The sequence below is a fragment of the Chondrus crispus genome, genomic scaffold (genome assembly GCF_000350225.1).
Source record: "Chondrus crispus Stackhouse genomic scaffold, scaffold_24, whole genome shotgun sequence".
NCBI lineage: Eukaryota > Rhodophyta > Florideophyceae > Gigartinales > Gigartinaceae > Chondrus > Chondrus crispus.
The window spans coordinates 236,964-264,215 of record NW_005179120.1 but is presented as its reverse complement, the minus strand read 5'-3'; the positions used below and the strand labels follow the sequence as shown (position 1 = coordinate 264,215).

General features: G+C 50.7%; 8 protein-coding genes; 4 read left to right on the top strand and 4 right to left on the bottom strand.

Annotated features, from left to right (window-relative positions):
* Positions 1 to 8,524: 8,524 nt before the first annotated feature.
* On the top strand, positions 8,525 to 8,965 carry CHC_T00004649001 (hypothetical protein). The gene has a single exon (XM_005716047.1). It carries the CDS (start codon positions 8,525 to 8,527, stop codon positions 8,963 to 8,965), a length of 441 nt encoding a protein of 146 aa, XP_005716104.1.
* A 6,352-nt stretch (positions 8,966 to 15,317) lies between these two features.
* Positions 15,318 to 16,411, bottom strand: CHC_T00004648001 (hypothetical protein). The gene is made up of 3 exons (XM_005716046.1): positions 15,686 to 16,411; positions 15,487 to 15,632; positions 15,318 to 15,420 (listed from the first exon to the last, which is right to left on the bottom strand). The coding sequence occupies exons 1-3, from the start codon at positions 16,409 to 16,411 to the stop codon at positions 15,318 to 15,320; spliced, it is 975 nt and encodes a 324-aa protein (XP_005716103.1).
* Positions 16,412 to 18,979: 2,568 nt separating this feature from the next.
* CHC_T00004647001 (hypothetical protein) lies at positions 18,980 to 19,521 on the top strand. Its single transcript, XM_005716045.1, has 3 exons — positions 18,980 to 19,210; positions 19,313 to 19,403; positions 19,469 to 19,521. Exons 1-3 carry the CDS (start codon positions 18,980 to 18,982, stop codon positions 19,519 to 19,521), a joined length of 375 nt encoding a protein of 124 aa, XP_005716102.1.
* CHC_T00004646001 (hypothetical protein) lies at positions 19,522 to 19,893 on the top strand. Its single transcript, XM_005716044.1, has one exon. The coding sequence runs from the start codon at positions 19,522 to 19,524 to the stop codon at positions 19,891 to 19,893; it is 372 nt and encodes a 123-aa protein (XP_005716101.1).
* A 14-nt stretch (positions 19,894 to 19,907) lies between these two features.
* CHC_T00004645001 (hypothetical protein) lies at positions 19,908 to 20,096 on the top strand. The gene has a single exon (XM_005716043.1). The coding sequence runs from the start codon at positions 19,908 to 19,910 to the stop codon at positions 20,094 to 20,096; it is 189 nt and encodes a 62-aa protein (XP_005716100.1).
* On the bottom strand, positions 20,096 to 22,068 carry CHC_T00004644001 (hypothetical protein). XM_005716042.1 is given in 2 exon segments: positions 20,096 to 20,205; positions 20,206 to 22,068. 1 exon segment carries the CDS (start codon positions 22,066 to 22,068, stop codon positions 20,206 to 20,208), a length of 1,863 nt encoding a protein of 620 aa, XP_005716099.1. The 3' UTR covers positions 20,096 to 20,205.
* Positions 22,069 to 22,076: 8 nt separating this feature from the next.
* On the bottom strand, positions 22,077 to 22,391 carry CHC_T00004643001 (hypothetical protein). The gene has a single exon (XM_005716041.1). It carries the CDS (start codon positions 22,389 to 22,391, stop codon positions 22,077 to 22,079), a length of 315 nt encoding a protein of 104 aa, XP_005716098.1.
* Positions 22,392 to 24,703: 2,312 nt separating this feature from the next.
* CHC_T00004642001 (hypothetical protein) lies at positions 24,704 to 24,901 on the bottom strand. The gene has a single exon (XM_005716040.1). It carries the CDS (start codon positions 24,899 to 24,901, stop codon positions 24,704 to 24,706), a length of 198 nt encoding a protein of 65 aa, XP_005716097.1.
* Between the last annotated feature and the right edge of the window lie 2,351 nt (positions 24,902 to 27,252).

Genomic DNA, 27,252 nt, shown 5'->3' with positions numbered 1-27,252 from the left:
CATGGCATGCCCGTAAGTACGGCATAGCCAACAGACGTACGCGCTACCGTCTGTGGATGCGCAAGATGCCGCGTGATGCGTCTCCTCTTCGGTTGACTTGGGGATGCTTGCCGATATGCGGTCCCCTCCTTGACGCGAAATGTCCAGCTCCTGCACCTTGTCGTCCGTACCACTTGGCAGGCGCGGAGTATGCGCGAACGCGGTGGCGAAGCTTCCGGTCGACCGCGTTGACGCCGGTGTGGGAGGTGGACCTCCCCCCTGCTCCATGCCTCGCGCGATGAGGACAGGGTCGGACTGCCACTCATCTTCTCCAATATGGAGGGCTGTCGCGGGTGAACTTGTCGCGTTCGACCTCGATGGTCGACCCGCTCTCCCTGCCGGTTTCGGATCCGGCAGGGGTAGGCCGCGACGCGCGCGGAAGGTAGTACCTTCCGCCGTCGCTATACGGCGGATGCTTGAGAGGTCTGTCTTCTGCGATCCGGGCAGTCGTTGCACCGTCTCAGCCACGGCGGCTCGGGTCGCCGGGGCTAGTCCGCGCACGAAATATTGCGCGAGTGCTTGTTCGGTGAACACTGCGGTGCATCGGAACGCGGCGGACTCCAATCGATCCGCGTACGAGTTCTCCGTCTCGTGGGGTTGCTGTCGCGCGGTCGCGACTGTATCATACGCTTCACCTAACACGTCGTCCGTGAGGTAGCGTTTGATGAACTGGTTGACGAGACCAGGCCAGCTTACGTCGTCGTGAAGCTGGCCAGCGCGTAGTCCGCGCATGGTGTAACTCGTATACAATCTTTCCGCGTCGCGTTCAAGAAAATGCGGGAAGACGCGGACGGCAACATCTTCTCTTAGGTGTTGCGCGTTGAAGGTGATACGTATATCCTTCAAGAACGGTAGTAACTGAATCGCGTCAGTGCCGTCGAAGCTGCGCATCGTGGGTCGAATCCCACGACAGCGCTGAACGTACTTCGCGATCTGTCCCTCGTCTCTCGAGGTAACGAGCCTCGACGTATTGTCCAACCGATACATGCGGTAGTTCGCGACATCGCTGAACTCCTGTATCATGGTATGGACGGGCTCAACCCCGGGTGCCGCGGGTCCCAACGTCCCGAAAGGGGTGACGGGCAGCGTTCGGATATCGACCGGACCGGGATGCGCGGTGAGGTCCACCGGCTGGTAGCCGCCCCAGCGAGGATCGAAAGAGAGAATCGGTTCTCTTGATCCGCGGGCGGCTCCTCCACGGTCCTGGTCGTCCGCGTACGGTACGCGTCTCATCCCGCGTATGTCTCCGGCGGCATACGGGAGGGCTTGGGTTTCGGACGCAACATTGGCGTCCATTGGTGGTCTTGGGCCATCCGCGTACCGACTGGATCCGGCACCCGTCGGTTGGAACTCCGGTGCGTCTGACGCGATCGGGGGAGCAGTGGCACCGGGCCCCCTCGTAGGAGCCCCGGGCGACCTATTGGTCGGGGTCTGTTCCACCTCGCGAGCGCGTCTCCGCGTCCAGTTGAGTTCCGCGGCCATATGGGCAAACGCGTGTATTTGCTCCGCCGACGGGAAGGGTTGTGCGTCGGGTCGTCTTGATGAGGCCGACCTCTCAGGGCGGCCTTCCCTGTCCTCGACAGGGGAATCGAGACGCGAATCCTCGACGAGCGCTAGCCGACTCTGTAGCTGGTCGACTAGCGCTCGGAGGTTCTCCAAGGATTGGGAGACGCGGTCAAACCTTCCTTCGCGAAGCGAGCGTAGCTCTTCCATACAGCGCGTATATACCGCGTCCGAGACGTCAATTCGAAGCGAGGTCCGGACGTCCTCGATGTATTCCGCGACCCTGTCATACATCACGCGAGCGCGTCCTTCTGAAAACCCAGGCGACGGTTCGCGGTCGGTAGGACCTGCGGCGCCGCCGCCGAAGGCGCCGCGCAGCGCGCCTGACTCGGAGGCGCGGCGCGCGGTTGACTCCATATTCGCCGGTTCCGTCTGAATCGAGTTGGCGGTTTCTTCTTCAATTTCGACGCGCGCGGACGCGGATTCGAACGATATTCTTCTCGCGATAATCGCGTGGCCTTCTAGGTCGGGAGACCACTGTAGTATAACACCCCCCAACGGAGAGGGGTGTATACTTAGCTCGACGTAGACCCCGTACGAGGGGCGAGAAGACGGGGAGAACACACAGCTAACGAGACAGGGAAGCGGGCCCTGGTAGCGTGGTAGAGCGGAACGGTCGGGGACGAGCGTACGCACGGGCCGATCTACGCCTCGACGCCCCGGAGCAGCGCTGGGTAACGTACCAGCGCTGACGGGCGGAGGCGGTTCTAGGCTCGCTCGCGTACGCGGCTGTCCCCTACCCGCTTTGTCCCGGTTAACGCGCGCGAAGGCGGATCGCGCTCGTTAGTTAAGCTGGAAGACGGACCTAGGCGGTAGGTCGTGGACAAGTCCGTGCTTGTCCACCTACCCCGCCGCCGGTCGCTCTCGTATTTAATGTATACAATGCGTCTATCATAATACTACAGTACCTGTATGCTGTAGTAACTTACTGTAGCGCTGGTCGTCCCACGCTGTAATGCTGTCAGCCGTCGGGGCTGACAGCACACGTGTGAGACGCGTACTGTGCGCGCGGTGGTATGCATCTCCTACACGTGTACGCGTGTGGTCCCGCGTCCTCCGTACACGTGGGGGTACACGTGTGCGCGGGTGTGATTCGTATTGATCTGATCTAAATCTAATCGCGAACCGCCGTTATGCCACAGATGTGTGTTCAATATCGCTGCTGATAAACAAAATTCAGAATCGCCTTTCCCTGTAACGGACAGGCTCCCCAAATAAGAATGGTACTCGTTGATATCCATTGTAGTTCCTTTGCGAGGTGCGTGTGCGGCATTTAGAAAAATGTTTACTATCTCTCCATTCCGATGAAATGTGTCACAAATATTGGCCCGGGATCTTGTGGAGAAAAGAGAGTGGTGAGGGCCATCCAGAAAAAGTTGCTTCTTGGCAACTGTAGGGACACTTGAGATTGTAGAGAACAGTGGGTCATATGAACTGGGTTTCACTTCCGCACGACAGCCAGATCGCAGAAGATTCCCTATAGGCTTGAAAGAGACGTCTTTCATCGCCCACGTACTCGGCAATATGATCTGGACTTCCGCTTTTGACTGGGCGTCGTCATTTGTCGTAGTCCAACGGCTGTTCAAAAATGGGCCCCCAGCACGCCCAGATGCTGTACTCTTAGCCCCTGCTTTTCGTAAGTCCACTGGTACGAGATGCCTCTCAGAGCAGGGGAAGCTGGAATTCCAAAGGAAGGGTAGCAATGTGCGTTGGACCATAGAGTAAGATGGCAATTTCTGTTCTTCTGGTGCGTATTCGTCAAGTAGCCAGTTCACTGTGTTCCTGAAGAACTCAAATTGTTCCTGAAGAACTCAAATTGTTCCCTAGTGAGACGACTTGTTCCGCTAACAGCTATTACAGCAAGCATTTTCTGCCATGTATTCGGTGATCTCCGGTCTGAACGTTGTATCTTTTTTGCCTCCGGTGAGGCGTCTTCCCCAATACAATGTTTACCACTATCGCCACCTCGTAGAATAGATGACTGCTGATCCTCCTCCGAAGGAATCATTTCATCCGCCTCATATCCAATAGCAACACGGTCTATGTCTGAAACGCTCGTGTGTTGCATCGGATTCGGATATCCTTCTATTTCGGCATGTGGAGGAGCGAGGTTAACCTCACTGATCTCGTTGCGAGTCGCATGTACAGCATTTTCACAGTTCGTTTTAAGAAGGATCGAATCGAGTGATGTACGATTCTGAATCTGCCCATCAGTATTTTCACTTGCGAATAACTCTCTCTGTACCAGGAAATTTGAACTATTTTGTTCGAACTAATCTGATCTGTTCATCAGATCTAACGTTCCGGGATACAGTTGTTGGTGCTATTGGTGCACACCAGTAGGTACGACCGCCTGTTCCTTCCATTCGAAGCGGCTTCGATTCTTGCGACTGTCTCTCCTAGGATGTGGACGTTTTAGACCGGAGGATCGTGATCCTCCTGAGGTCCCCATGCAGATAGAGACCGCGGCGCAATTCAAATCGGGCGATAGGTATTTTTGCCGTTGGTTCGCAAACAAGTATAGTGCTTAAATCATTAGCACGCTGGCATACATGCAATTCGTCTAAATTTGAGGTATCGTATGCAACACTGTCTGCAGTCAACTTCAGTACTGCAGTTAATGGTGAATTGTCTAGGTTTCATGCTGCCCAGAGGATCAATGGGTACAACCGTATTGTTGGAAGTACTGAGTACTTCCAGCAATACGGTTGTACCCATGCCAGGCTGGCACCAGTACAGAAAAATGCTAACTATTCCGCGGGAAACCGGAAGAAAACTGCGAACTGTTCAATGTTCAACAACACATGATACACCCCACCCTTCTTAAGTAGCAAGTTGCACATCTTTGTTCACAGAACCAGTTTCGATCGAACTTGCCGATCTCCCCTCTTTTTGTTGGTGTTATCTTGCTGATCTTACTTGCTTATTTCTCCATACTCCGTGAAGCTTAATTGAAAGCGACATTCTGAGTTCTCCGATCATGCCCCTGGCACGCCCACTTGCATCGGCTGGAAGAGCGAATGGAAAGCGAAGGGTTGCTGTATCAGGACTCCAGCCGCGCAACCTCAAGCGTCAGACGAAAACAAACAATTTGCAGGCAATTTTTCCGAGAAAAAGGTCAAGCCCTCCGTTGGATGAAACTTGTGCCATAGACGAGGCTGCAACTAGGACGCCCCTCGAAAAACTGACACTCGCAGAACAAAATCAACAGGGCCAGCGCTCAACGGAAGCCCTGTACCGCGGACAGCTTGCAGGAACAATGAACGCCAAATCACGAGCTTTTTGGACATGGAAACGCAGCCACCGCCCAATGGCGAAGCATTTGTAGAAGAGGAGGAAGTTGCTGCTGAAATTGGAAACCGAGATCCGGACCATGACTCACCCCAGTAGGAACAGAGAGCATCAAGAGAATAGGTTCCTATTGAGGATGACGCGAATGACGAGAATGCACGCTGTGAAAACGCTGGAGACCATCCCTCTAGAGGGGCAGCTGAACACGTCAAAACTCGTGAGTTTTTCGGCCTGGGACAAGAGCACCTCAATACAGTAACTCTCAGGGGTGAAAGAATGACAGGTGTTCCGTCTCCTGCAATAGCAACAGCGCAGCACAGATTAAGCTTGAGGACTCCAAGCACATATGAGAGGAACTCGCCTGGGGAGAGCTCTATTCGGTTCTTCCTCGAAAATATGCAGAAATCCTTGCTTACTCGATTGGCTTCTGTTGAAGGAACAATGAAACACCTTCAGAGAAATGTCGAGAACGTGCGGAATGGAATGAACCAAGGCAATGATTTCTTCGGGACAAGTCCAAGCGTGGGATTGACTACCAAGTCGAAGAGAATTTCCAAAACTGCAACGAAATGGGCCTTTAAGGATATGGTTGACGACGAGAACAGGGCACTGAAATCGAATGTGGAGCTTGTTTTTGACACTTCATTAATGTCACGGGTCCTGTCAGACGCGTCATGTTTCTTCATGGAGCACACGTGGTCCCTAGGTGTGAATCTTGCCCATACTCACCTGGCTATGTCTGCGTTTCTCTACGGCCATCAGAATAGATCTACCAAAAAAGAGCTCGAGGCAGGTCTTGCTCGCGTTCACTGTGACTTTAAATTTCGCTTCGTGAGAACGTTATTTGTTCAGGCACGCAATCAGTTCGAACTTGTTCTAGAAAGTGAAAATGAGGCTACGCAGAGAACAAGAGCCGTACAAGGTGTTCCAGATGCCAATAACAACGAGAATAATCACAGAAAGAACGTGTCAATGCCTCAGCCGCGCGCGCCGTATTGGCTCAATCCGCGCTATGTGGGAAGAGAAGCTATGAAAAAAACTCGTGAGCCTGTTGAAACAAAAGCTAGACCGCAGAAAAAGGATATAGATACCGAAAAAGGTCGAGAAAGCTTTTACATTGTACACACAGTATACGCAATGTCCACCGACTTTTTGAGGGAGTCACGTGTAGCTGCAAAAAGGCACTTTTCCGAGGATCTGGGTTTCGCACTCAGATCATGGGAGGCGATCAGAGGCATATCCGTAGCGTTCGGTCAACCAAACGTGTCATTCAAGCATCCAGATGACATGTTCAACCTTGCCGATCACTTCGTCTCCGCAACCACAGCCGAGTTACCGAACGCAGATGCCATGAATTCGCGTTCACTGCAAGAATTGGCATGTTGTCGTCTCGAGCCTGATGTGCTGGTGGACTATTGTGTACTGATGGGAGATGTATTGCTGAAGAATGGAGGGCAGAAAAGCGAGTTCAGGCCAGCAGAGTACAAGCGTATGTATCGCACCATCAAACTAGTTCGCATAGCCGTCAGTTTCTTTGTGGCTTTCACGCAAGGCCGCAATGTAGAGGAATTCCTGGCCAGTCACACAGGGTCACTGAGGACTGTTTATAGGACTGCATTGCTTTTTCGTTGGTTTGTGCAAGATATCATTAACGGCCATAGACATCTTTCCATGCCATCCACTGCGCTAAATGACGAAAACGAGGTCCGTGTACCAGATGACTTCAGTCCGGATGCAGTTCGCAATCAACGCGGTGTACCCCAAGATGCAGAATATTCAGAACAAGGCAGCATGAGGGTTCGGCTGCGGCTCAGAGATTTCCTTCCTTGTATGTCCAAGCAGAAAGACGTCTTGGACGCCCAAATCTTACGAATGTCCCCGGCGAAGTTTTCTAAACTCTGCACTGATTCCCCTCCTGCAACAAACAAGCATGTGGAAAACGGAGACGCTCTTAATAGTAGTGCTCGGAGGGCTACCATCCCCAATGAGTGCAATGAAGACTGGGAAGATCGTTATGACGATGGCTTTGATTTTGGCCACTTACTTTATGCAGAAGGAGACTTGAGCATGGGAGTTTAACACGCTTGTGGAGTCCTCTACCAAAACCTACTCTACTCGTCTAATAAACATCCTCAAGTCGCGTGCGCATTACCGCCCAGGGGCTTTGCGTGAGAGGGCTGGCGATATCTGGAAACTTTCCGCTGCTGTGAAGTCGTAAGTAAGGAGCGCGATGGACACCAGAAAATTCGGACGAGAGTCCTCTTCTCTGTGCAGCGAGCCCTTTGTTCGTTTCTCAATCATTTTGCGGTGTACACGTGGCATATCAACTGTTGTATAACTGTTTTTGTTGCATTGCTGGGCACGAATGCTGTTTCACCGAGGTTCCCATCCACGCCGAGGCTCCCATCCACGCGAGCGGTCTTGCCTTGAGCGCACCATAAACCTTGCGCACCGCACCCTCTACCTACCGGTAATCCCCTTTCTCTCCGTCTTCGAACGAAAGAACTTGACGACACGTACGAGTGCAGTGCGACCCGCCTATCTTCATGCCTCCCTCTCAACTATCCACCGTTGAACGGCCTGCCCGTCGCCGTCTCGTCGACTACACCCTCACGTATTGGCAGCCGGCCTCATCGGCATTCGCCGCGTCCATCTCAGTCGACGACCTACCCACGCTCACGCTTCCGTCGGTGGAGGAAGCCACCGTTAGCAAATCGCTCACATGTCACCCCTGCGACCAAGTCTTCGCCACCGTCAACTAACCGTCCTTTCGAAATTTTTGCAACTGCGTTTGAGAGTTTAGTCGTATCAAATCGGCTGGTGCTACGCTGCGCCGACTCGGGGAGCAGGCTCTTCAGAATGAGGTCCATGCTTTTTTGCGCGAATGGAGTGAAGATCTACTTGCCGCACAATGTGTATATGATCGAGCCAGCAAGCGGGAGAGGAGGGTACGTTCCAGGACTTTCGCGACCGCCCTGTTGAGAAGTAGGATTTTTCCGTTTGAGATGGCGTTGCTAACATCACGATGTGTCTTTTGCACATATGCTTGCTTGTTTCTACATTATCGATAAGATTTATTGGTCGGTCGGAATGGAAGCCCGTTGGAAACCACGGAGGCACGAAATGCGCTTCGGAATATTCCGCTCCCTACAAGAAGGGTGACGTTAAAAGAAGCGAAGTGGGTTTACAAAGAGTTGTCTTTGGTCCGAATTTCGTCGACTTCATTAGCTGCTACAGTAGAGGCAAAGAAGTTGTTGAAGAAGTCGAAACCCGCGCCCATGCCGAAAGTTCCGAAGCAGGTGAGTACGGCAGTTGACAGGGGACCAAAAGAGAAGGGAACAGATCATCTCAAAAAGAGGGAGGAATGAGAAAAGAGAGTTGCGAAAATCAGTGAAGAGACGGAGAAAAAGGAGGATTTGCCGGTTATTGATCCTGCGACTGCACGACTCTTCAGTATATGCAGTGACCGTGCCCGACAGGAGCTTATAGATGCGCTGAGTAGTGATGACGCGATCAAGTCACGACGGAGCTGCACCGGACGGACTTTTTCCCCGGGCTGGGGTGGATGCTCATGCGGGTGCTGTGGGAGGAGCCTGGGCCCAAGTGGCCCCAGATGTTCTAGGATGACTAGATGCGCAGCTTGGACCAGACGAAGGGGCGGCAATGCATCCGGCCGGAGATGAGCCGGACGGTGAACTTTGGGGAGAAGGGCGTGTCGCAGTCGTTCTACTTCGAGACGCATGTGTCGCAAGTGGCGCTCGAGGACGAGAAGATGGACTTTTCGGGGCTCGACCTCGGGTACTTGGAGGCGGAGCGGTACCACGACTATGTGATCTCGCGCATGTCGAAGGCGGTGTACCTCAAGTATTCTAACTATCTCACGACCAGGCCGCAGGACAGAGACGTGATTGCGGTGTATCACGAGGACTCTTTGGATCCCATCACGAAGCGTATAGAGGTTATGGGCGACCATTGCAACGGGATGAAACGCAATAGCTATAAGGGGGTGACCATTATCATTTGGAATGGAAACTGGGCGTTCATTGTGCAAAAAGGGGTGGACACCGCCTGAAGGGTACCAGCTCGGAAGTGAGGTTTGCTGCTCTCGACGAATCGCCTCATGATTCACACGGCGTTTTGCGCTAGCTTTGCTTGAGAGGAGTGGCGATATCTGCAAACTCTCTGCTGCTGTGAAGTCGGACGCTAGGACTCTACGTCCTTTAAGCTTTAGCGCATCGTAAATTCTTGACAGTCTAAAACCAACATAGCGATGTAGGGAATCAATGAACTGATGTACAAACCCCCAAAAGGAATGAAAAATTCATTCAATACCCCATAAAAATACCAAACACCGGACACAAAGATGCACAAGCACATTTCGCCAACCTAGCCTGCTTTCAACATTTTGCTCACGATTGCTATCTTTGCATCTGCCTGGAACACTGAATCGTCGTAGCCTGTACCCTACACTAGACCACTTCGAATTCTAAGGGATGGTCCGGTGCAACGATAAAGCATCCTATTCTCCGTTCCCCATAAACGAGGTGCGACACAAAATCAGCAAGGAATTAGTCTGGGATGGGCCAAACACCAGCAACATAGACCAAGCGTATGCTGACATGTTCACTTCACCAATACGCATCATAGCAGAAGAACGCGAACAAAGGTTTAACATTTAATGATATCAAAATATGCAAATAAATTTCGAAGATTTTTCATTCAATAAATTAAGGACCTACAGCACTGTAACGTCGACATGAGATCATCAGCATTGCTGTTCTGTGACACTGTAATAGAGAGTATCAATGGAGAGTGACTCTGCAGTGATACATTCCGCCTTTTGAGATTGATTGATATTCTTATATCAGTTCGTTTTGGTGTACAGTACATGGCTGGGATGTCCGAAAATGGCAGGTGTAAGCTTCCTTGTTCACAATGTCGTATTCTTGTATGCTGTGTGTCGGGGACAGGCGATTTTGAGCTGGAATCGCACTTCCCGAAACGGGAGTTGCATATTATATTCTTGTACAATTTAAGGTTTACGCAGCCACAATTTCACGATTGTTTGTGACAAATCACGAGGTGTAATGCAGTGGTGCACATTTTCTGAGGTTCAGAAATTGGTGTTGCTCATTTTAATTTACGCAGCACTCTGCGTCAAGCTGCTTGTGAGTATTAGTATAGTAGCAAATCCAAAGGCAACAGCGCCACACAACGCATCGCCACTCAACAACATGGGTCTTGGTGGACAATCCGATCACACCGGCAATGCGGTTGTAGCTCGCTTGCTTGTTTGGAAAGGTCTGATTCCAATAATTTTCAAGAGAAGACATGAAGATCCCGCTTCCTCGTTCTCCGCTAACCTGCTATTCCTCATCGTAGCTAACAACTTACAACGCAAGCATCAGGAATATAACTTTCATGTTCAACGTTCTTTGCCCATCAGCCTTACTTCGTTTGATGATCACAGGTTTCCGTTTATGTCTGATGATGTTCTGCTTTCCCTATTCCGTTTCAGGCGCGAAGACATCACGCGTGTAGTTGACATTGTGGGCATGGCCGTTGCATCCTAGGAAGACAACGCGCAACAGGTACATTGTTACACCGCTGCTTTCTACATGCGTTGTGTTGCGGCGCTTAGCGAGTGCGACTCGTTGGAAGGATCTAGAAGAACTGTTTGATCGTCACAAGTCGCAGCTTTCAGAAATATTTTTGGAGGCGCTGATGTTGTTTGTTTCGCAAAGGGTTGATCTGGTTATGGGCGATGTATGTGCTCCTTTTTGGAATGAAAGATATGAAAGGTATGCAGACTCTGTCTATTCTAAAAGTAATGCTTTAGACAGAGTCGTTGCGATAGTACTAATCTGAAGATTGCGAGGCCTGGTGGTGATCATATTCTTCAGCGGGTTGCTTATAGTGGGCACAAGCGCACACATGCAATTAAGTTCCAAGATCTCACTACTCCGTGCGGTCTATGTGTGCACTTGGCTGGACCTATGGAAGGCCGACGTCACGATTGGACTCTGTATATATCAAGTGGCTTGGATGAAACCCTGCAGGAAGTATGCCACTACGAGGGAAAACAGTACATCGCCTTTGGCGATTCTGGATACAGTGCAAGGTGCTTCCTTTTTGTTCCTTTTAGTGGATCTAATCTATGCGAGGCACAATCGGCGTTCAATACCGCAATGGAAAAGAACAGAGTCACGGTAGAGTGGTTTTTTCGCGAGGTAAAAAGGTACTGGACGCTGGTAGACTTTAAACGTAAGATGAGGGTAAAGGAGTCTACCGTGGGAGCAATGTACATAGCAGCGGTTATTCTAACAAACGTTCGGAACTGCTGCTATCCGAACACAATATCTCAATACATTGGCTGCACTCCCCCTTCACTTGAACAGTACATCAATCATCGAAACGATAGCCAATAAAAAGTCGTTCGTACGGCTCCCAACCAGAGAGTGCGTAGCGAGGAACAAACTCCGCCTCCCGAGCGAAGCGAGGGCCGAAGAAGCGGGAAGGTTTCGAGATACAAAAGGCAACTAGGGTCTCCTTTACTGAAAAATGTTTCGAACGACCATACTTTTACTGCCGCAGATACACTTTATTTGTTGTCCGTTGATTGATGCAGCAGCGATCCAACGAGACCTAACACCGCTTGCATCTGCTTGCTGTTGTCGCTCATCATTTTCTTCATCGTTTGACGGTACGACTGCATTTCCTCTTTGCGCAGTTGTCTCTCTACCGCACGCTCTGCGCGCTCTTCGCGCTTCTCTGCCACATGACGATTTAACTTTTCCTTTTCAAGTTCAAGCCGCGCACGCTCGGACCCCTTCAGTGCCGATCCCAGCTCGTGCATGCCATCAGTTAGATCAATGCGGCGCTTCTTAGGTGCTGTACCTTCATCGCTGCTCCCTTTCCTAGGTCTACGTGCTTTGCCTTTTAAGGTTTGAAGGATCAGCTCTTTGCCCGCCGCCAACTTCCTCGACTCTTGATCCGCTTTATCTTTAGCATCCCCATCCTTCTTCGCCTCTCGGTCCGTCTTCGCTTCCAACAGATCCCCTAACAACTGATCAAGCTCTCCCAACTCCCCTCCCGTTCCAGACATATTTCGATCCCTTCCAGCGCGAAGAGCGTAATCTTCTAAAAGTTTTTTGAATATATCTTGTAAGTTCTTTCCTGTCACCTTGTGTCCGAAATTAGGATTGTTGTTGGCCATTTTTGATGCCTTTTCGAACCGCAAAAGAGTTTCTCCATGAGGAGCAACGTGTGCTTCTGCAGCAGCAACCTCCTGAGCAATAATCAAATCTTGAGCAGCTGTAAACTTAGACTTGCGACCGGGCTTAGCAGTGTGTCTTGTATTAGTCGGGGAGCTGGAGCCAGATCCGGGCTCTGTTGGAGATTTTGGTATCAGGTCGGCCATGACGGTGATGTGGCTGTCGATTCCTTGGCTGCTGAACATGTTTTGATCAAACAACAGTTCGCAACATTCCCAGATTTGGGGCAATTCATTTCTGGAGTCACTTCACAAACACCCGGCATTTCAGAATTTTTTTCAACCGATATTGCCCGAATTCAGAAACGTTTCCTAAACGTGCACACGCATTGATGAAATTCGTCAAAAATCAAATCTGAAACTTAGTTGCGTAAACACTATAATATAGTGTTTACGCAACTAAGTTTCAGATATTATAGTCAATGAATATTCTCTTAAAGTGACATTCTTGTACCGGGGATTACTGTATACACAAATTACAGTGAATGTACACAAAAATGGTGATATGTGTACACATAATTTGTGCATTTTGGGTTTCGAAGCCCAAAATACACAAATTGTGTGTATGCCTCCTGAAATCAGGAGGCGCTTATTATACCTCTCCTCTACTTATAATAAAATTTGCTGTAGCGTGAGAGCATCTCTACCGCGAGTCTATTCTCTAATCTAATGCCAAATTTTCAGCCGCAGAAAAAACCGACACTCTACCGCATGTTTCTAATCTATTGAATAGAGGTGACACGAAAGGACACCGGATTGGCTACCGGCGTAGCTGTGCTTGCCAGATGAGTATTCCCGGGAAATTGAACTTCAATGCAAACCCAAACACCCCCGAAATGGTATCGTCGCACAACGCTCCCCTCTCTCCGGTGCCTCTGCTCTGCTCTGTCTGCTCTGTCCGGTATGGGGCGCGGAAAGAACTGGGATGTGGAGGAGAATTGCGTTCTTGCTCGTGCATGGATTGCGGCGTCCGAAGACCCGATCGCTGGCACCGACCAGGCAAGAAAAATCTTCCAAGACACTATCCGCCGCCGCTTCACGGAGAAAGGTCCCGCACTGCACCTCGTTCCGGACGGAAAATACGGTAACCGAAGCGGGGCGAGCATCAAGCAGCATTTCAGCGATATGTCAGCTGACGTCCAGAAGTTCTTCGTCTCCCTCGGCAAGGTGAGCGCTGGCAAGCCCACTGGGGTTGGTGACGAAGAGGTGCTTTCAATGTCAGTCGCAGTCCATCTGGAGCACACTAACAGGATGGACTACAACTACAAGAACTTCGACAAAGATCAATGGCTCTACTACAAGGCTTGGAAAGTACTCCGTAACCATCCGAAGTGGTCCTGCGCACCTTCTTCAGCCAGCCCTATTACTCGACGCAAGAACTGCTACCGGACATGAGCCAACTGGCTTCAAGCGGAGGGCATTCAACGCAAGATAGTGAAGCGCACGAGACCGTCACGCCCACGAAAAATAAGGAGCGGTTCGGTCTGGGCGCCCGTGGTGCTAAAATGGCACGTCAGGAGGAGTTGAGGACACAGGCGGTGCGCGTTCTTGCAAAGTCGGCGAAGCGGAAGTCGGACGTGCTCGAAGAGCGTAATACGATTGCAGCATTTTCTCGACCAGAAGCTGCTAGCCTTCCCGAGACGGCACAGTTCTTCTCCGCGATCCGAGCAATTTATCTTGTGCAGGCGCTCAAGCGAGCCAAGGTCGCACAAGCGGAAGTTTGTGCATTGGAGCGGCAGTCGACAAATAATGCGAGCGACTTAAGAAGACCGTCACAGGCGCCACCCGGAGCCTCTACGCAGCGCGTTGACGTCCCTGTAGTACCAGAGCTTGCGACCACGCAGGGTGCAGCAGTGCTTCTCGAGGAGGCCTGAGGGGAAAGAACGTGCTGGGCGCTGCAAAAATCGCTTTGAATGGCAGTTCCTGGTACATATCGCATCCAATATGTCGTCCGTATCTGTGCGAATATACATCATAAAGATAAAGATGATACCTTTCATCCCCCGCAACCACACATACATACAGTATCTCCTATTGAAAAGCAGTCGTCATTGAGGCTTTCATCACCGCTTTGCTGTGTGTCGTCGCGCTTTCCCTAAATCATATCTTTCATGAAAAGGCGACTTTTAAGAAGTGGTCCCTCATGACCATGCTCGTTGTCGCCCTTATTGACGTGGCAGTACAATGGACAGGAGGTGGCGTGAACCATGCCATGTCATTTGCCCTTGCCGCACTTGAAGGCCATTAGGCCGAGCATTCTTTGTACTGGGTCGGACCGATGGTTGGTGCAGTGGTTGCAGCTTGCATGCACAACAATATTTTGAAAACTGGAAAGCGAGGCTTCCTCGACACCGCTAAGGAGCCCCCACCAGAGCACGCCCGGCCGAAAGAGACCAACCCTGCCCCGCTTTTGCCTTCGTCTCCTTCGCCGCATCCACCCCGCCGCACCCCGTCCCCGTCCTCGCCCCCGCCCGCGCCGCCGCCCCCGCTTTCGCGTGACCAACATTGTGAGGGGGAGCCCCACCCGCCGCGTACGGGAAGGAAGCGCCCGCGCTTTCAGCGCCACGAGTCGCATCGGGACCCCGACTTTCATCCCTCCGATGGCCATCTGAGGGAGCACCCCGCCTTGTCCGTCGAGGGCGCATACAGGGGTGATGAGCTGCATCGCGATGCCGTCCGCGATTTTTTACACGCTTTTACCCCGATCGCGTCGTAGAGGTGGCATAAAACTGTTTGGTCGTCACCTTTGAGCGGGACGAACAAAGGCGAGATGCGAGGCTAGACCACAGACGAGGCGTGAGCTGTGAACAACGACGAGACATGTGTTGTGAGCGGAGGCGAGACGTGAGCCCTCAAGGGAGGCGGGATATATGTCGTGAACGACGTGTGGGTGTTGAGAGGCAGGCGGGGTCGGGCCCCAGGGGTAGAAAGGTGGAGGAGGGGCGGAAGAATGATGGACAGGACTCGAGGAGGCCATTGGGCGGGATTTGAGTACACAGGGGTGGGGGGAATGCCGAGGAGGGTGGAAGGGATGAGTATGTGGCTGTTCACACGCCGGGAGTGCCCCCCGGACCCCGATGCTTTCACACATATGCACAAAGCAGATTGGTAAAAACAAGAGCTTTATTGATGCCCAAACACCTCATTGCCCCTAGACGGAGCCGTGAGCGTTCCATATATGCTCAATGAGGTCGCGTTTCAAGGAGAAGTGGTCCACTTTACTTGTTATGCGCGAATGACGTGACGATACCATGCTAGCCCACATTCCCGTCGGCAACTCACTGCCAAGAAGGTACCGAGTTGCCGACTCGGATTCCCACGTGAATGACTGACCTGCAGCGAACATAGCACGCGCCTCACTGAAGTGCTGCAGTGACGCCATGACACTTTGGTAGTTATCTCTTCGACTCTCCACAATCATATTGTGGAGAATAATGCACGCCACCATGACATTCGATACATCATTCTCTTCCAAAGTCTTGAAGGGTTCTGTAGGATATGAAACCGAGCGACAAGCACCCCAAACGCGCGTTCGATGTCCTTCCGTATCGCCTCTTGAGCCTTTGCGAATGCTTCCTCCTTTTTTGCCGTGTTGTCTTTTATTGTCTTCATAAAAATTGCCCAGCTTGAGTAGATACCATCGGCAAGGTAGTACGGCATCGTTCGTTGTTTTTCATTTAACGTGTAAGGAATGGAGGGCGGAAACTCATCAGCGATGATGCGCTCCATCGTTGGTGATCTGTCCAAAACGTTGATGTCGTTCAAGCTTCCAGGGCTACCAAAGAAGGCATGCAAAATCCACAACTCCCCGTCACAAATTGCATCCAGAACGATAGTCGGCTTCCTCTCCTTTCCCTTGAATTGTCCAGCCCAAGCTATCGGACAATTTTTCCATTGCCAATGCTGACAATCAATACTACCCGCACACCCCGGAAACCCCCTGGCAGCATTTATTGCCAGTATGCGCCGTAGGTCCGCCTCATTGGGCTCGCGTAGGTACTCTATTCCAAACTTCTGTATCACAGTAGAACAAAAGGACTTCAGTGACTGTAACACTGAGTCTTCAGACATACTCAGATATTCGTCTAAAGAGTCAGCCGCTGCTCCATACGCCAGCATGCGAATTGCGGCAACCACCCGCTGTAGGGGATGAATTCCTCCACGGCTCAGCGCATCCTTCCTTCTGACAAAGAATCCTTCGCCCTCAATCGCCCTGTACAGCCTGTTGAACACTGTGCGCGGCATTCTGAAACGCCTTTCAAATGACGCATCGCAATAAAGTGGCGTGGTTGAAAAGTAGTCTCGCTTGAGGCGGTTGAGTGCGGCACCGAAGTCGCGGTTGAGATTTCCTCTTTTCCCGCTCCTTGATCCTAGTCTAATGAGAGAAGGAATTGTACCTGGAAAACCAGGCAGTGTCCCAGAGGCGACGAGGTACGACAGGTTCTCGTCGTCACTGGAGTCAGGAGAAAAAGTCGGCGCAGGGGAGTCGTAGTTGCGAGAAGTTGCCATGGTAATAAAAAGGGTTGAACGGGATGAGCGCAGCGGTGCTGAAAGGATATGTACTGCGCGGTAGAGTTGCGCCGCGGCTCTATTCCAGAAAATCTATTCATCAATAGAGCAATAGAGTTACCCAATAAAAATTAAGCACTTGGCGAGATATTTTTGATTAGAGAGGCAAATACGGTCATGCGGTAGAGATGCTCTAAAGCTCTACAATAATTCTCCGATAACTCTGCAATAACTCTCCTGGTGTGCGACATGGAATAAATTTTCTTGTCAATGCAATATTCGTGCACTCTCCCGACTCATTTTGAATAAGAATGTGAGAGTCATATATGACACGTTGTAGCCACTTTTCTATTCAATGAAAGAGTTTGCTATATGATTATAGAAATGAAGAAGGATTGGGGGTTACAAACACTCGTGTGAAGAAAATAGATGACCTGCAAAATTGCTTTCTCAGCAGTAGTCAAGTGCACGAACCCGTTCAAACCCCTTTAAACTAAGCCATGTTATTGGTAAGGTTGCAAGTTTCCTTTCGGCGGTACTGTAGGCCCTGACGTTGCTGTATTTTTCGGGTCACTGGATTTGGTCCTTTATTATTTTACAGAGCAGAGTGTTTACCACTCATCCTCCGAGGCCGAGATCTTGCTCATCGTGCCGGCTTCGCTATCTCGCCCGATGTGAAACACACAGTACTCGCCCTACCTGTGTTTGCATGCGCGCCGAGTGTATGGTATTTGAGATCCAGAACAAGTCTGTCAATGCATCGGACGTACGCAGCTGGTCACCTGCGTGGGAAGGCACACGGATTATTATCTGTATGCACAAGGATACGACTTATCTCAGCTGCAAAGAAGATACTTTGCGTGCTACTGTACAAATCACCGAACGGCACGCACTGTGCAAGTTTCACCTTGTCCGCTATTCTCTGCGAAACGGGACCTGAACGTGGAAGCACAATTCGCGACAAGTAGAAAGTGAAAGAGGGGCAGGAAGGCTCTGGTTTCTACAGGATTTGAATTGGACGCTCTTTCCAAAGCAAATGATGGACATGGGGAAACCAGTTTTCTATTCAAGAATCACTATGCTGCCGTCGTTTGAGATTCTTTATGCCACATGTCGTATTCTGTCGCGGGCTAAAACAAACAGAACTTCAAATGCACAAGCATGTGCATGTACGACTCTTGTGCTACATCGCTGATTTGATCAAGGGGCTTGCGATTTCTGTTTGCCTCGAATTGATTCTATGATCTTGCGCTCTATCTGGGACCGCAGATCATTAAACTCGTCGAGACGCCACGTGCCATCTTCGCCCTTGACCAAGTTTTTATTGGACCCAAAGGCAAAATAGTCGCCGTAGCCTCGGGCCCAGTAGTCTTCACGCATCTTTCGCTCATTTTTCTCGCGGTTCGCGCGGGACTTTTCCAGCAGCTCTCGAATGATGGGACTCTCAGCTGCAGCAGCCTCGCAGCCAGGACCTTCGCCGCTGATGCATTGGTCAGCTGATATGGTAGCCCTGACGAAGTATGGTTGAAAGGTGGTGGAAATTCGCAAACGAAGGCGCTTAGCGGAAGAATGGTCAGAATCGATGCGGTATAGCTTGATAGGACGTCAACAGAAGGTCGTGGAGAGCAGGGTCGAACTGTCAAACTGTCGAACAGGTACACTAAGTTGGGTGGAAAATGGGATAGGAGTGTCAAAAAAGATTCGCAACGCACAATGCTGGTGACAGGGAGGTTATTGCGAGGATGAGAGATGCGGTGGTGGCGGCGATGACTCGAAGAGGTTGCGAAGGGGTGGAAGCAAGCATCCAGGTTGTACGTGGGCGCCTTGTTTGGAGGGTAGGCATTCTGTGATTCTGTGCGCTCGGCAGGAAGGGCGATGTTGCGAAAAATGCCAAACTAGTAGACATGGTGGCGGGCCTGAACGCCCGTGTGTTGATGCTGTTCATAGAGAATGAGAAGGTTGTTCAGTAGCAAGGACGATAGCACTTGCTGTCATCCAACATACCGTATTGGTACACCGCGCTTTGTCGGTCCCAATATCAATGGTATTTTGGCACTCTTTCGAGCTGTGGAGGTTACACGCATCATCCTGTTGATCTCCTGACCTCAGCAGAATAAATTGGTCCCTGGTGGCCGTGCAGCAGAAGGTACGATTTTTACCGTGGGCAAATAAAGGCCGGTGTGTAATTCAATATATGGACTTACAGCAGAGCAAGCCCAACAGCTCTTGAGAGCTGTTTGTGTCTGACCGGACAACCTTAAAAACGGTTAAATATCAAAAATTGCACTTTCCCCCGCCGCATAGATGCGTTCGCGCACTCTAGGATACCGCCAGCCGTCCTGCTCCCGCCCGCCCGTTTTCGGAAGCGATCGTCCCTGCCCCGAAACGCTGCTTCATAACAGCTTATTGCAATCGTTCTTGTCTGATACGGTTGCAAGGAAATCGGTTGTCACCTCCGAGCGGAAGCCATGGCCAAGCGATGTCTCGCTCTCTTCTCGGGATTCGTCTGGTACCTTCATCAGCTCACAGTCTAAGGTAAGCTTTGCACCCCGATCAAGCCGCGACCGCAACGCAATGCGTCCGAGTGATATTTTATCGAAATTTGAACCCTGAATTCTTTTGTGGACATTTGTTTAGTATTGTCTGACGGAACTCGCATCGCAACGTCGAGCAATCATTGCCTTCCCAGTTCTTCTAACCTTTCGACTTCTTCGTCCCTTCTATTCTGGTTAACCAGTACCTGAAACCACGCTGCCGAAGCTTGGACATTTTTTCAGCTAGTGTTGAGCAAAGTCGTTTTGGTGTTGTTGCACCGCCACACTGTGCTTTTGCCCTTGTTCAAGTAGATGACACTTTCACCATGTGCTAGGGTTCCTAGTAGACATGGCGCCTACGTTCTGCCTAACAAGTCATTTTTCGCTTTACGGTTATATCACCCTCGACAAATCTGGACCCTTTACACATCATCATCTGCAGTCGCCCCCGCCTTCCCGTTCTCACCCAGGCCGCACGCCTCTTTGTCAGTGCTGCGGAAGCCGCCGGCTCTGACATCGTCCGCTTTCTTTACGGCGCTGTCCGCTACGCACTCTTCATTCTCGCCAACCGCCGTGTGTGTGATCTTGATGGCAACTTTGTGCCCCTTGCCTGTGACGCCGCTCGCGCTCGTGCCACATCAGCCCGCACGGCTGTTGTCATCGGAGGTCGTATGCGCAAGGTAGTTTCTCGTAGCGACATGACCCAGCCAACCGTCAAAGCGCACATCCACCAACAATTTGGCTTCTCCACCTGGTCTAGCATTGCCTTCGCCATCCTCTCCGCTACACATTCTTGTCATGAGAATCTCTCCACCCCAGCGGCTTGCACAAATGATAGGTTGTGTCTTGTGCATTACGTAAACAAGCCACTGCAGATCTCTGACTGAAAAATATGTTTCACTTCTTACTTTTATTTCTGTATATTGTCACGTTCAGTACATCTACATATTCCACACATGATCTATATTCCAAATTCCCTCAAATGCCCTCAGGCACTTATGTGCGATTTACACCGGAGCAGGATATACCTCTAAACTGCTGATCTGCGGTGTCAAAAACAAATAGTCTGTTTCCGGGACAGTGCGTCAAATTCTCGTTCTCTGCTCCTTGCGGTACAGCGAAGTTCACCGGAGTGTTGGTGACAACTAAGAATATAATAGCTGAGACGAAGCCGGTAAATATGACAGTGAACACCCACCCCAGGCAAATAAACATAAATTGCTTCCAGTTCACTGTGGAGGCCTTGAACTCGACAAGACCAACACCCATTGTGGCACCGACTTGACAATGAGTAGTAGAGACGGGTAGTCCAATTTGGGACGCAATCAGCACGGTGATTGCAGCTCCGATCTCAATTGAGAATCCCCGTGACGGGGTCAGCTTCGTAAGCTTCACGCCGATGGCAACAATAATGCGGTAACCCCACATGGATAAACCAAGTACGATTCCAACACCGCCCAACGCCAGAATCCACAACGGAACGGTCTGCTTCTCCTTGTCGTAGGCTGAGTATGAATTTGGACTGCAGGTCTGAAAGCACTGCTGCTTTTCCCCTCCGTCATGTTGACCCGTTTCGTCATATACATCGAAGTTACTCCCTGGCCCCGAATCAGCGTTCGGAGTGAGGTCTGGGTAGTTGTCATCCCCTAGGCTAACACACCTGAAGTATTCATCCTCGCCGTTCGTACCGCAGAAGGTCTCATGATCCGGGATTTGGTCCCCTTCCTCAAATGATTGACCGTCCCGCTCCCCCCCTCTGTACTGACCACTGCTCTCAAATTCGTTGATCTGTCTGGCAGAAAGGACTCCGTTGTTTTTATAGAGTTGAAAGATAGAGGTGAAAGGCGCGATGGCATTGGCTACATCGTTAGCTCCATGTGCGAAGGCATCAAATGCGGCTGTGAACACTTGAATCCAAGTGAAAAGACGCTCAGCCTTCTCATCAAATTTCTCAGCACTGTTATGCATACGGACAACATCATCGTCCAGTTCTTCCTCAACATGGACACGCACTCCAACCTTGGCAAGTGCGTCGTTGACCTTCTGAGCCTTTCCGGCAGCTTCTTTCGCAATCTCTGGGTTCTTTAGCTTCTCCATCTCATGGGCCTCCCAACGTTCAGTGGCGGCCTTGGCAAGTGGCACGATAGTGAACCAGGATATCAAGGCGACAACTGACCCTGAACCTAACGCAACTCCTATGGACCCACCTAGTCCGAGCTTCTCGTCCAACTTGAAGCGCTTGTCACCCTTGTACACGATGAAGAAGACAGCAAGAGCAACTGCAAACCCGTAGAAGACAGGCATGAAAAGAATACCATTCTTGTAAGGGTTAGCACGTCTCAGCACAACTGTGCGGACAATCAGGAAAAAGAGTACAGCAATAACAGCGGAAATGACGGGCGATAAAACCCAAGACAAGATTACCCCGACAAGACCTTTGAGTTTTTCTATGCCCGCTCCATCAGAGATCCAGACCACTGCACTGGAGCCACGGTAAGCGAGACCGACACCGACCAAAGAGCCGATGATAGAATGGGTGGTGGACACCGGTAACGCATAGTAGGTTGCGAGAATCAGCCAGATAGTGGCAGAAAATAGTGCAGTAAGGAAACCAGTCATGAGAAGCTCTGGACCGTTAGCAGCGCCGACCCTCCCGCCATCAAAAGCGACGGGGTCGAAGACATTTTGGTCGATAATCTTCTTCCTGACTGTATCGGTGACCTGTCCTCCAAGGAGCAGGGCGCCAAGGAACTCAAAGATGGCTGCAATGACGACAGCCCACTTGAGGGTAAGAGAGCCGGCACCGACGGAGGTGGCAAAGGCGTTGGCAACATCGTTGGCGCCGATACCCCAGGCCATAGTGAAAGCTAGAATGCCGCCAACGATGACCATCCAGAGGTAACGGTCCATTGAGTCGATAGTGAACGCCTCGCCGACTTCGAATTTGGTGCCACCATTGACGGATTGGGCGAGTTCTCCCCAAGCAAAGGTCTCAGCCATGGTTGGGAAAGGCCGCGAAAGGCAGACGGAACAGGCCGGGGGGACGAAGAAGTGACGTGCGGGCTGGGGCGGGGGCGGGGGAGGGGGTGCGGCCGGGAGGGCGATGGATCTATCCTTGATGGATGAGGGGGGGGCTCGGGTGGGTGTGACGAGCGACTATGTAGAGCAAAGACAGAGCTCATCGGCAAATGCGAACTGCAAATGATTACGGCGTATGTACAAATACGAAGGGCTTCGAAAGGCGTTTGTTTAACGGGGGAATTGAATATGCAAGTGTGGATGAGAACGATTGGTGACGGTAATCACAAGGGGCGACAGGCGGTGTTGCGAGGCCAAGGAGAGGTTGGGCTCCAGTGGCTGAAACGGCTCCTGTGTATGACCAGTGCTCTCAACGGCGCGCGCATCCCTGATCTGTGCGCACACGACGCACGACGGTGCGCAAGCGCCCAGTGACGTATGAAATCATCATTCGTCACGCTTCGTATCATACACTGCCCTCTCATTCGCTTATCACATCCCCCACCTTGTCTCGGCCCACCCCAAGTTTCGGCTCTGTCCCCATATATAACCGGTGGACCGGTTGGTCCACCTTCCCCCAGCCGCCCAGCCGCCCCGTGTCATCGGCATCATGTTGGCAATTTGCCCCTTCGCCTTCATTCGCTCTCGTGAGCTCGTCAAATGGGTCTGCCAGCCAACCACGGCTCGCTCACAACAATACTGTACGCGTCGAAGGGCAAAACTCACCATAACCGGTGCATCTGAAGATGCATCTTGGTTTGTATCCCGTAGAAAACATGGGGCCAACAACGCGATCACTGCATTCATGCCAACCTGCTTCGGTCTCGTTCGCCACGTCTCCTGAACTGCCCGACCTCTTACCCTTCGAAGGGTACCTCCCTCATTTGTTCATCTTTTGTTCCGCTGACTGTGTGTTGCCTAGCGACTATCCCAATCTCTACTGCTAAATTTAACGCTCTTCTCAGCGCTCTTCTCAGCGCTCTTCTCAGCCATCCCGCCACCTTCACAAAATGTGATACGCCACTGCGCCACGCTGCCGCGCCCCGATAGCTATGCGTAAAGGCTCAGACACGGTAGTCGCCCTGCGACTTTCGCCAACCGTAGCAATTATGTTGTGCAGCCGTGGACAGCATCTGGGTACGACAGCAACTGGTCGAGCTGTGGACAGCTGCACAACAGAATTGCTACGGTGTGAGTATTGTTGGATGTAGGACGGACATCCGTCCAATACAAAAAAACCTTCCGCAAAGGCGCCGTAAACTTTAGGTCCGGGGACCGGCATCGACCAGTTGCTGTCGTGCCCAGATTCTGCGCAAAACCTTGCTTTGAGATTCCCTCTCCGACATTGTCGTCCTTCCTCTATATTCGGAGGCACAAGATTCACCACTTCACGTTGAATGGGCAACAATCTCGTCGGTGATCAGGCATTTAAGCCCAATAGATGACAGCAACGGGGCCAAGCGTGAATCTATGACAGTTCTCATCTGTAGTCTCCTCAATAAGACCTCGCATTTTCATTCACCCTTGCTGTCCGCTGCACTGTACATGTAAGTGCGCTGTAATTGTAATTTTTTGTGGCCCTTCAGGCATTTGAGCTCAGCCGTCTCAGGTCCGTTTTGGCCCTCAGAGCAATTGTCACGGCCTACTTTTAAAGATTAATGCCCCTTCCGCCCTTCGTATGTATGACCAATCCCTCCCCTGGTCTTTCTCCGCCGCACCATACTGAGTAATCCTTCTATTATCGCAAGACCGCATCTATCTACTGTACGACGCATGTCTGCGCGTCGCGCCCGGCTTGTTAACCCTGGCCGCATGTCAATACATGTCCCACTCTATCCTCTGCCCGGCCCTCCCGCAACCAGGGTCCTGTTGTATCCGAAAGGTATCCCTCTTCGGCACCCGTTCACTTCGCCCGTGATCATGGAGCGCAACGACGATACCGCACGAACCCTAACACATACAGCAGCATCCAATCTCAAATGATTCTAAGGCGAAATACACATGTCGCTGAGCTTTGTCTCTAATCCACAAATAACACCACTCTCACAGCCATATGCATAGACGCAAGCCACAAACATCCCTCGAGAATGCTTGACTTGCGACGACTGATTCTAGGCTCAGTAAGCTCAAATCTCTGACGTACCGGGCGAACGCAACAGTTTTTCTGTTCCATCCTGCCTGCATTTCACGCATCAGAATTCTGCGTCAGTTTCATCAGCAAGTCCTCAGAGATCCCGCATTACATCATTGCTTTCGTCCGAACTTGCACGCTGTTTGTGTTCATGAACCTGTCGCATGGAATCTATGCGAGCACTCACTCACATGGCTGCTTCCGGAATGGAAGCAACCCGTCGTTCTCGAGACTGAGATGTATAGATGAGCCACTGCACCGAAATGAAATGACCTGACGCTGTCGAGATGATGCAGACTATCTGGCTCACTTTTGAAAAATGCATGATATTGCAAGACTCATGGGTTATGTGAGCACTATGGTCAAGGTGACTGAAATTGATGAGTTCAGATGAAATTCCACTTTCTCAACCAATATGAATGAGAAAGGTACCCAAAGCATGGAAACTGAGTTCTTGGTTAAGGCAGACGATATCCTTTTGAGAACTGCCTGTCCTTCCGGGTCGTGTTTAGGGAGGTCCGTCGGAGAAGCACTCTTGAGCATATTTGAATCCTGCTACTTTGATAATTGAAAGTCTTCGTGCAACACAGTCTAGAAATGCCTCAGGGGGTTTCTAGTTCATTAAATCCATGAGCCCGATGTCACAAATACTGGTAATGCTGAGAGTTGAAAAAGATGGCCTCATACTGGACCAAACAAAGGTCCTCTAAATTCAAGGCACTTGACATAGGGGCAATGTCAAATTTATAGGTCGTTCCATATAGACAGCATGAAAGTAAATCTCACGTTATGGTCCATTTAGGGGTGTTTGCATTGCGTACAGCAAAAGGAGGACCTTGTTCCTACTGTTGCCTCACACCCTCAAAACAGTCCACCTCTCATCAAAGCCCATAAAACGTGAACAGAGACAGTCTAGTGTCTAGACGACAAGGGACCTCATATGAGGTCACTTTTCAACTTATTTTTCTCGACTTGTGCTAGCTCAACAAGATGGAAAAAGATACTCTCGCCACCGCAGTAGACTTCTGCGTTGCGTAAGGGTGGAGTTTGGTGAGATCTGCACGTCTTTTCCAGCCATTTTTATAATGCCCAAAAAAGGAGCCTTTTTGACAAACTTCAAAACGTTTTATGTTGATATCTTCGAAACCAAAACGCCTGTTTAAAAAGTCAACTGATCATTGTAACTTCTTTAGATTCTTAGTCTCTCTGTGCATTGACAACCGCCATCCCAATGTTTTGCAAGATGTTATTGCCGAGGGCGTATACGTTAAAGAAATGGTGTCCAAACTGACTTTTTTAAAGTTTCGATTTAATGTGTATTTTTTTGCAAAAAAAGCTGGCCTCATATGAGGTCAAATTGCCGGTCGTCTAGACACTAGTGCTTATTCTTTGTATAGGTCCATGTCCGGATGGAAGCGTTTAGGCTACGGCATCTTCCGAGAAATGACTGTGCCTCGAGCACTCGATAATCGTAATTAATCAGATTCTATACGGGAGCAAGTCTCTGAAGAATCTGCCGTACATTCAAGTCGGTATGATTACCTTATGCATGATATCAACTTGTGTGCAAGTCTCATCATGACTCGAACATACAGTGAGATTCCTTTTGAATAACTAACCTGGAAGCGATTCTGAACGAATTTGCGTCAGCCGTGAGCAAGCAATCGAAAATACTGGCAAACTCCCGAGGATATTGAGTTTGAAGATGTTGTAGAGATTCATTTGTGCTCTCTGGATTGCAGGTGAAAACCATAACCAGTTTAGTTTATTGGGCTAGCTACGTGATACTTGTATTTCCTGCCTCCCCTTTTCATTCTTTGGCAACTCTCAGGCTGGAAGAAAGAAGAGTCTCCTGGAATCTCCTGCGGAGAGGATTCCGTGCATTTGATTGCAATCAATGCAAAGCGCAGTGGAGGTTTCCAGTGCATCGCGTGCATTGCTGGAGTTCGTACAGTAGCAGCCTTTTCCGGACAATTACTGAAATACCTCTTCTTGGACACGTGTGCAATACTGTGATGCAATGTGAAGGGGAACGAAGTCTCGGAGCTCTACAAACATCATGCGGGAAGGCCGTCTCTGGAGATCTACAACTCTCCCGCCTGGGAAAGCGTGCCGACCAAGGCGGCAGAACTGGGATGGCGCAATGCACCAGAGTTTCTAGGGATTCCTCACGTGCGAAACAAGCTGTCATTTGACGCAGAACAAAGACAGAGGGGCCACGGGGAGAGCATCTACTTCGGGTGGGTCTGCATGAAGAATGGAGTTGGACCGCCTATGAGTTGCTCCCGCTTGTCCAATTTAGAGACTTCAGTCGGTTTGAATGCTTTCTTCGCGCCGGAAAATTCTGTGCTTTTGATCCATGATAAAATGGCATGAAGTGTTGCCGCTTGACCGAAGGAGAGGTATAAACATGTGTCCTCATGGCTATAACAATTGACTCTGTCGGACTGGTCCGTTGGTCCTTATCCCCAGGGCGTTTCCGTGTGTAAGGCAGAGCACGGTATATATTGTATGAAATAATTTTTTTATTTGTACGGACGGTTGCATGCAGTGACACGCCCTCAGGGTGTGTCTTAACATGCCCCGTTTTGAGAAGACACAGTGCACTTCTCACTGCGCACGGCTGACCGCACACGTGTTACGCCAAATTGAAGATCTCAACTACGTGTAGTCCCATTTTCCAAAGCCATGTGCGTGACCAACGGCATTATTTATGGGGTCCATGATTTAGGCTAAATCTAAGACGTACAGTACAGTATGCTGCGTAACGTCACAACGTATGAAAATAGTGGATGCCGATTTGATCCCAAATCAAAGAGCGCCGACGAATCCGCGAATGGGAAAGCGAGTTTGATTCGATTCGGGTTGTGGTGCTGAATCTCTGAATCTTTTTA

Excerpts from the sequence above, each read along its gene's own strand:
- CHC_T00004642001 (XM_005716040.1), bottom strand. The coding sequence starts at position 24,901 with ATGCTCAAGAGTGCTTCTCCGACGGACCTCCCTAAACACGACCCGGAA.
- CHC_T00004649001 (XM_005716047.1), top strand. The coding sequence starts at position 8,525 with ATGCGCAGCTTGGACCAGACGAAGGGGCGGCAATGCATCCGGCCGGAG.
- CHC_T00004645001 (XM_005716043.1), top strand. The coding sequence starts at position 19,908 with ATGACCCAGCCAACCGTCAAAGCGCACATCCACCAACAATTTGGCTTC.
- CHC_T00004648001 (XM_005716046.1), bottom strand. The coding sequence starts at position 16,411 with ATGCCGCGCACAGTGTTCAACAGGCTGTACAGGGCGATTGAGGGCGAA. Across the intron at positions 15,633-15,685 it reads ACATCGAACGCGCGTTTGGG|AATGATGTATCGAATGTCAT; the intron begins GTGCTTGTCGCT and ends ACTTTGGAAGAG. Across the intron at positions 15,421-15,486 it reads GCTGCAGGTCAGTCATTCAC|CATGGTATCGTCACGTCATT; the intron begins GTGGGAATCCGA and ends AATGTGGGCTAG.
- CHC_T00004644001 (XM_005716042.1), bottom strand. The coding sequence starts at position 22,068 with ATGGCCTGGGGTATCGGCGCCAACGATGTTGCCAACGCCTTTGCCACC.
- CHC_T00004643001 (XM_005716041.1), bottom strand. The coding sequence starts at position 22,391 with ATGAGCTCTGTCTTTGCTCTACATAGTCGCTCGTCACACCCACCCGAG.
- CHC_T00004646001 (XM_005716044.1), top strand. The coding sequence starts at position 19,522 with ATGACACTTTCACCATGTGCTAGGGTTCCTAGTAGACATGGCGCCTAC.
- CHC_T00004647001 (XM_005716045.1), top strand. The coding sequence starts at position 18,980 with ATGCGTTCGCGCACTCTAGGATACCGCCAGCCGTCCTGCTCCCGCCCG. Across the intron at positions 19,211-19,312 it reads TCATCAGCTCACAGTCTAAG|TATTGTCTGACGGAACTCGC; the intron begins GTAAGCTTTGCA and ends ACATTTGTTTAG. Across the intron at positions 19,404-19,468 it reads TCTTCGTCCCTTCTATTCTG|TCGTTTTGGTGTTGTTGCAC; the intron begins GTTAACCAGTAC and ends TGTTGAGCAAAG.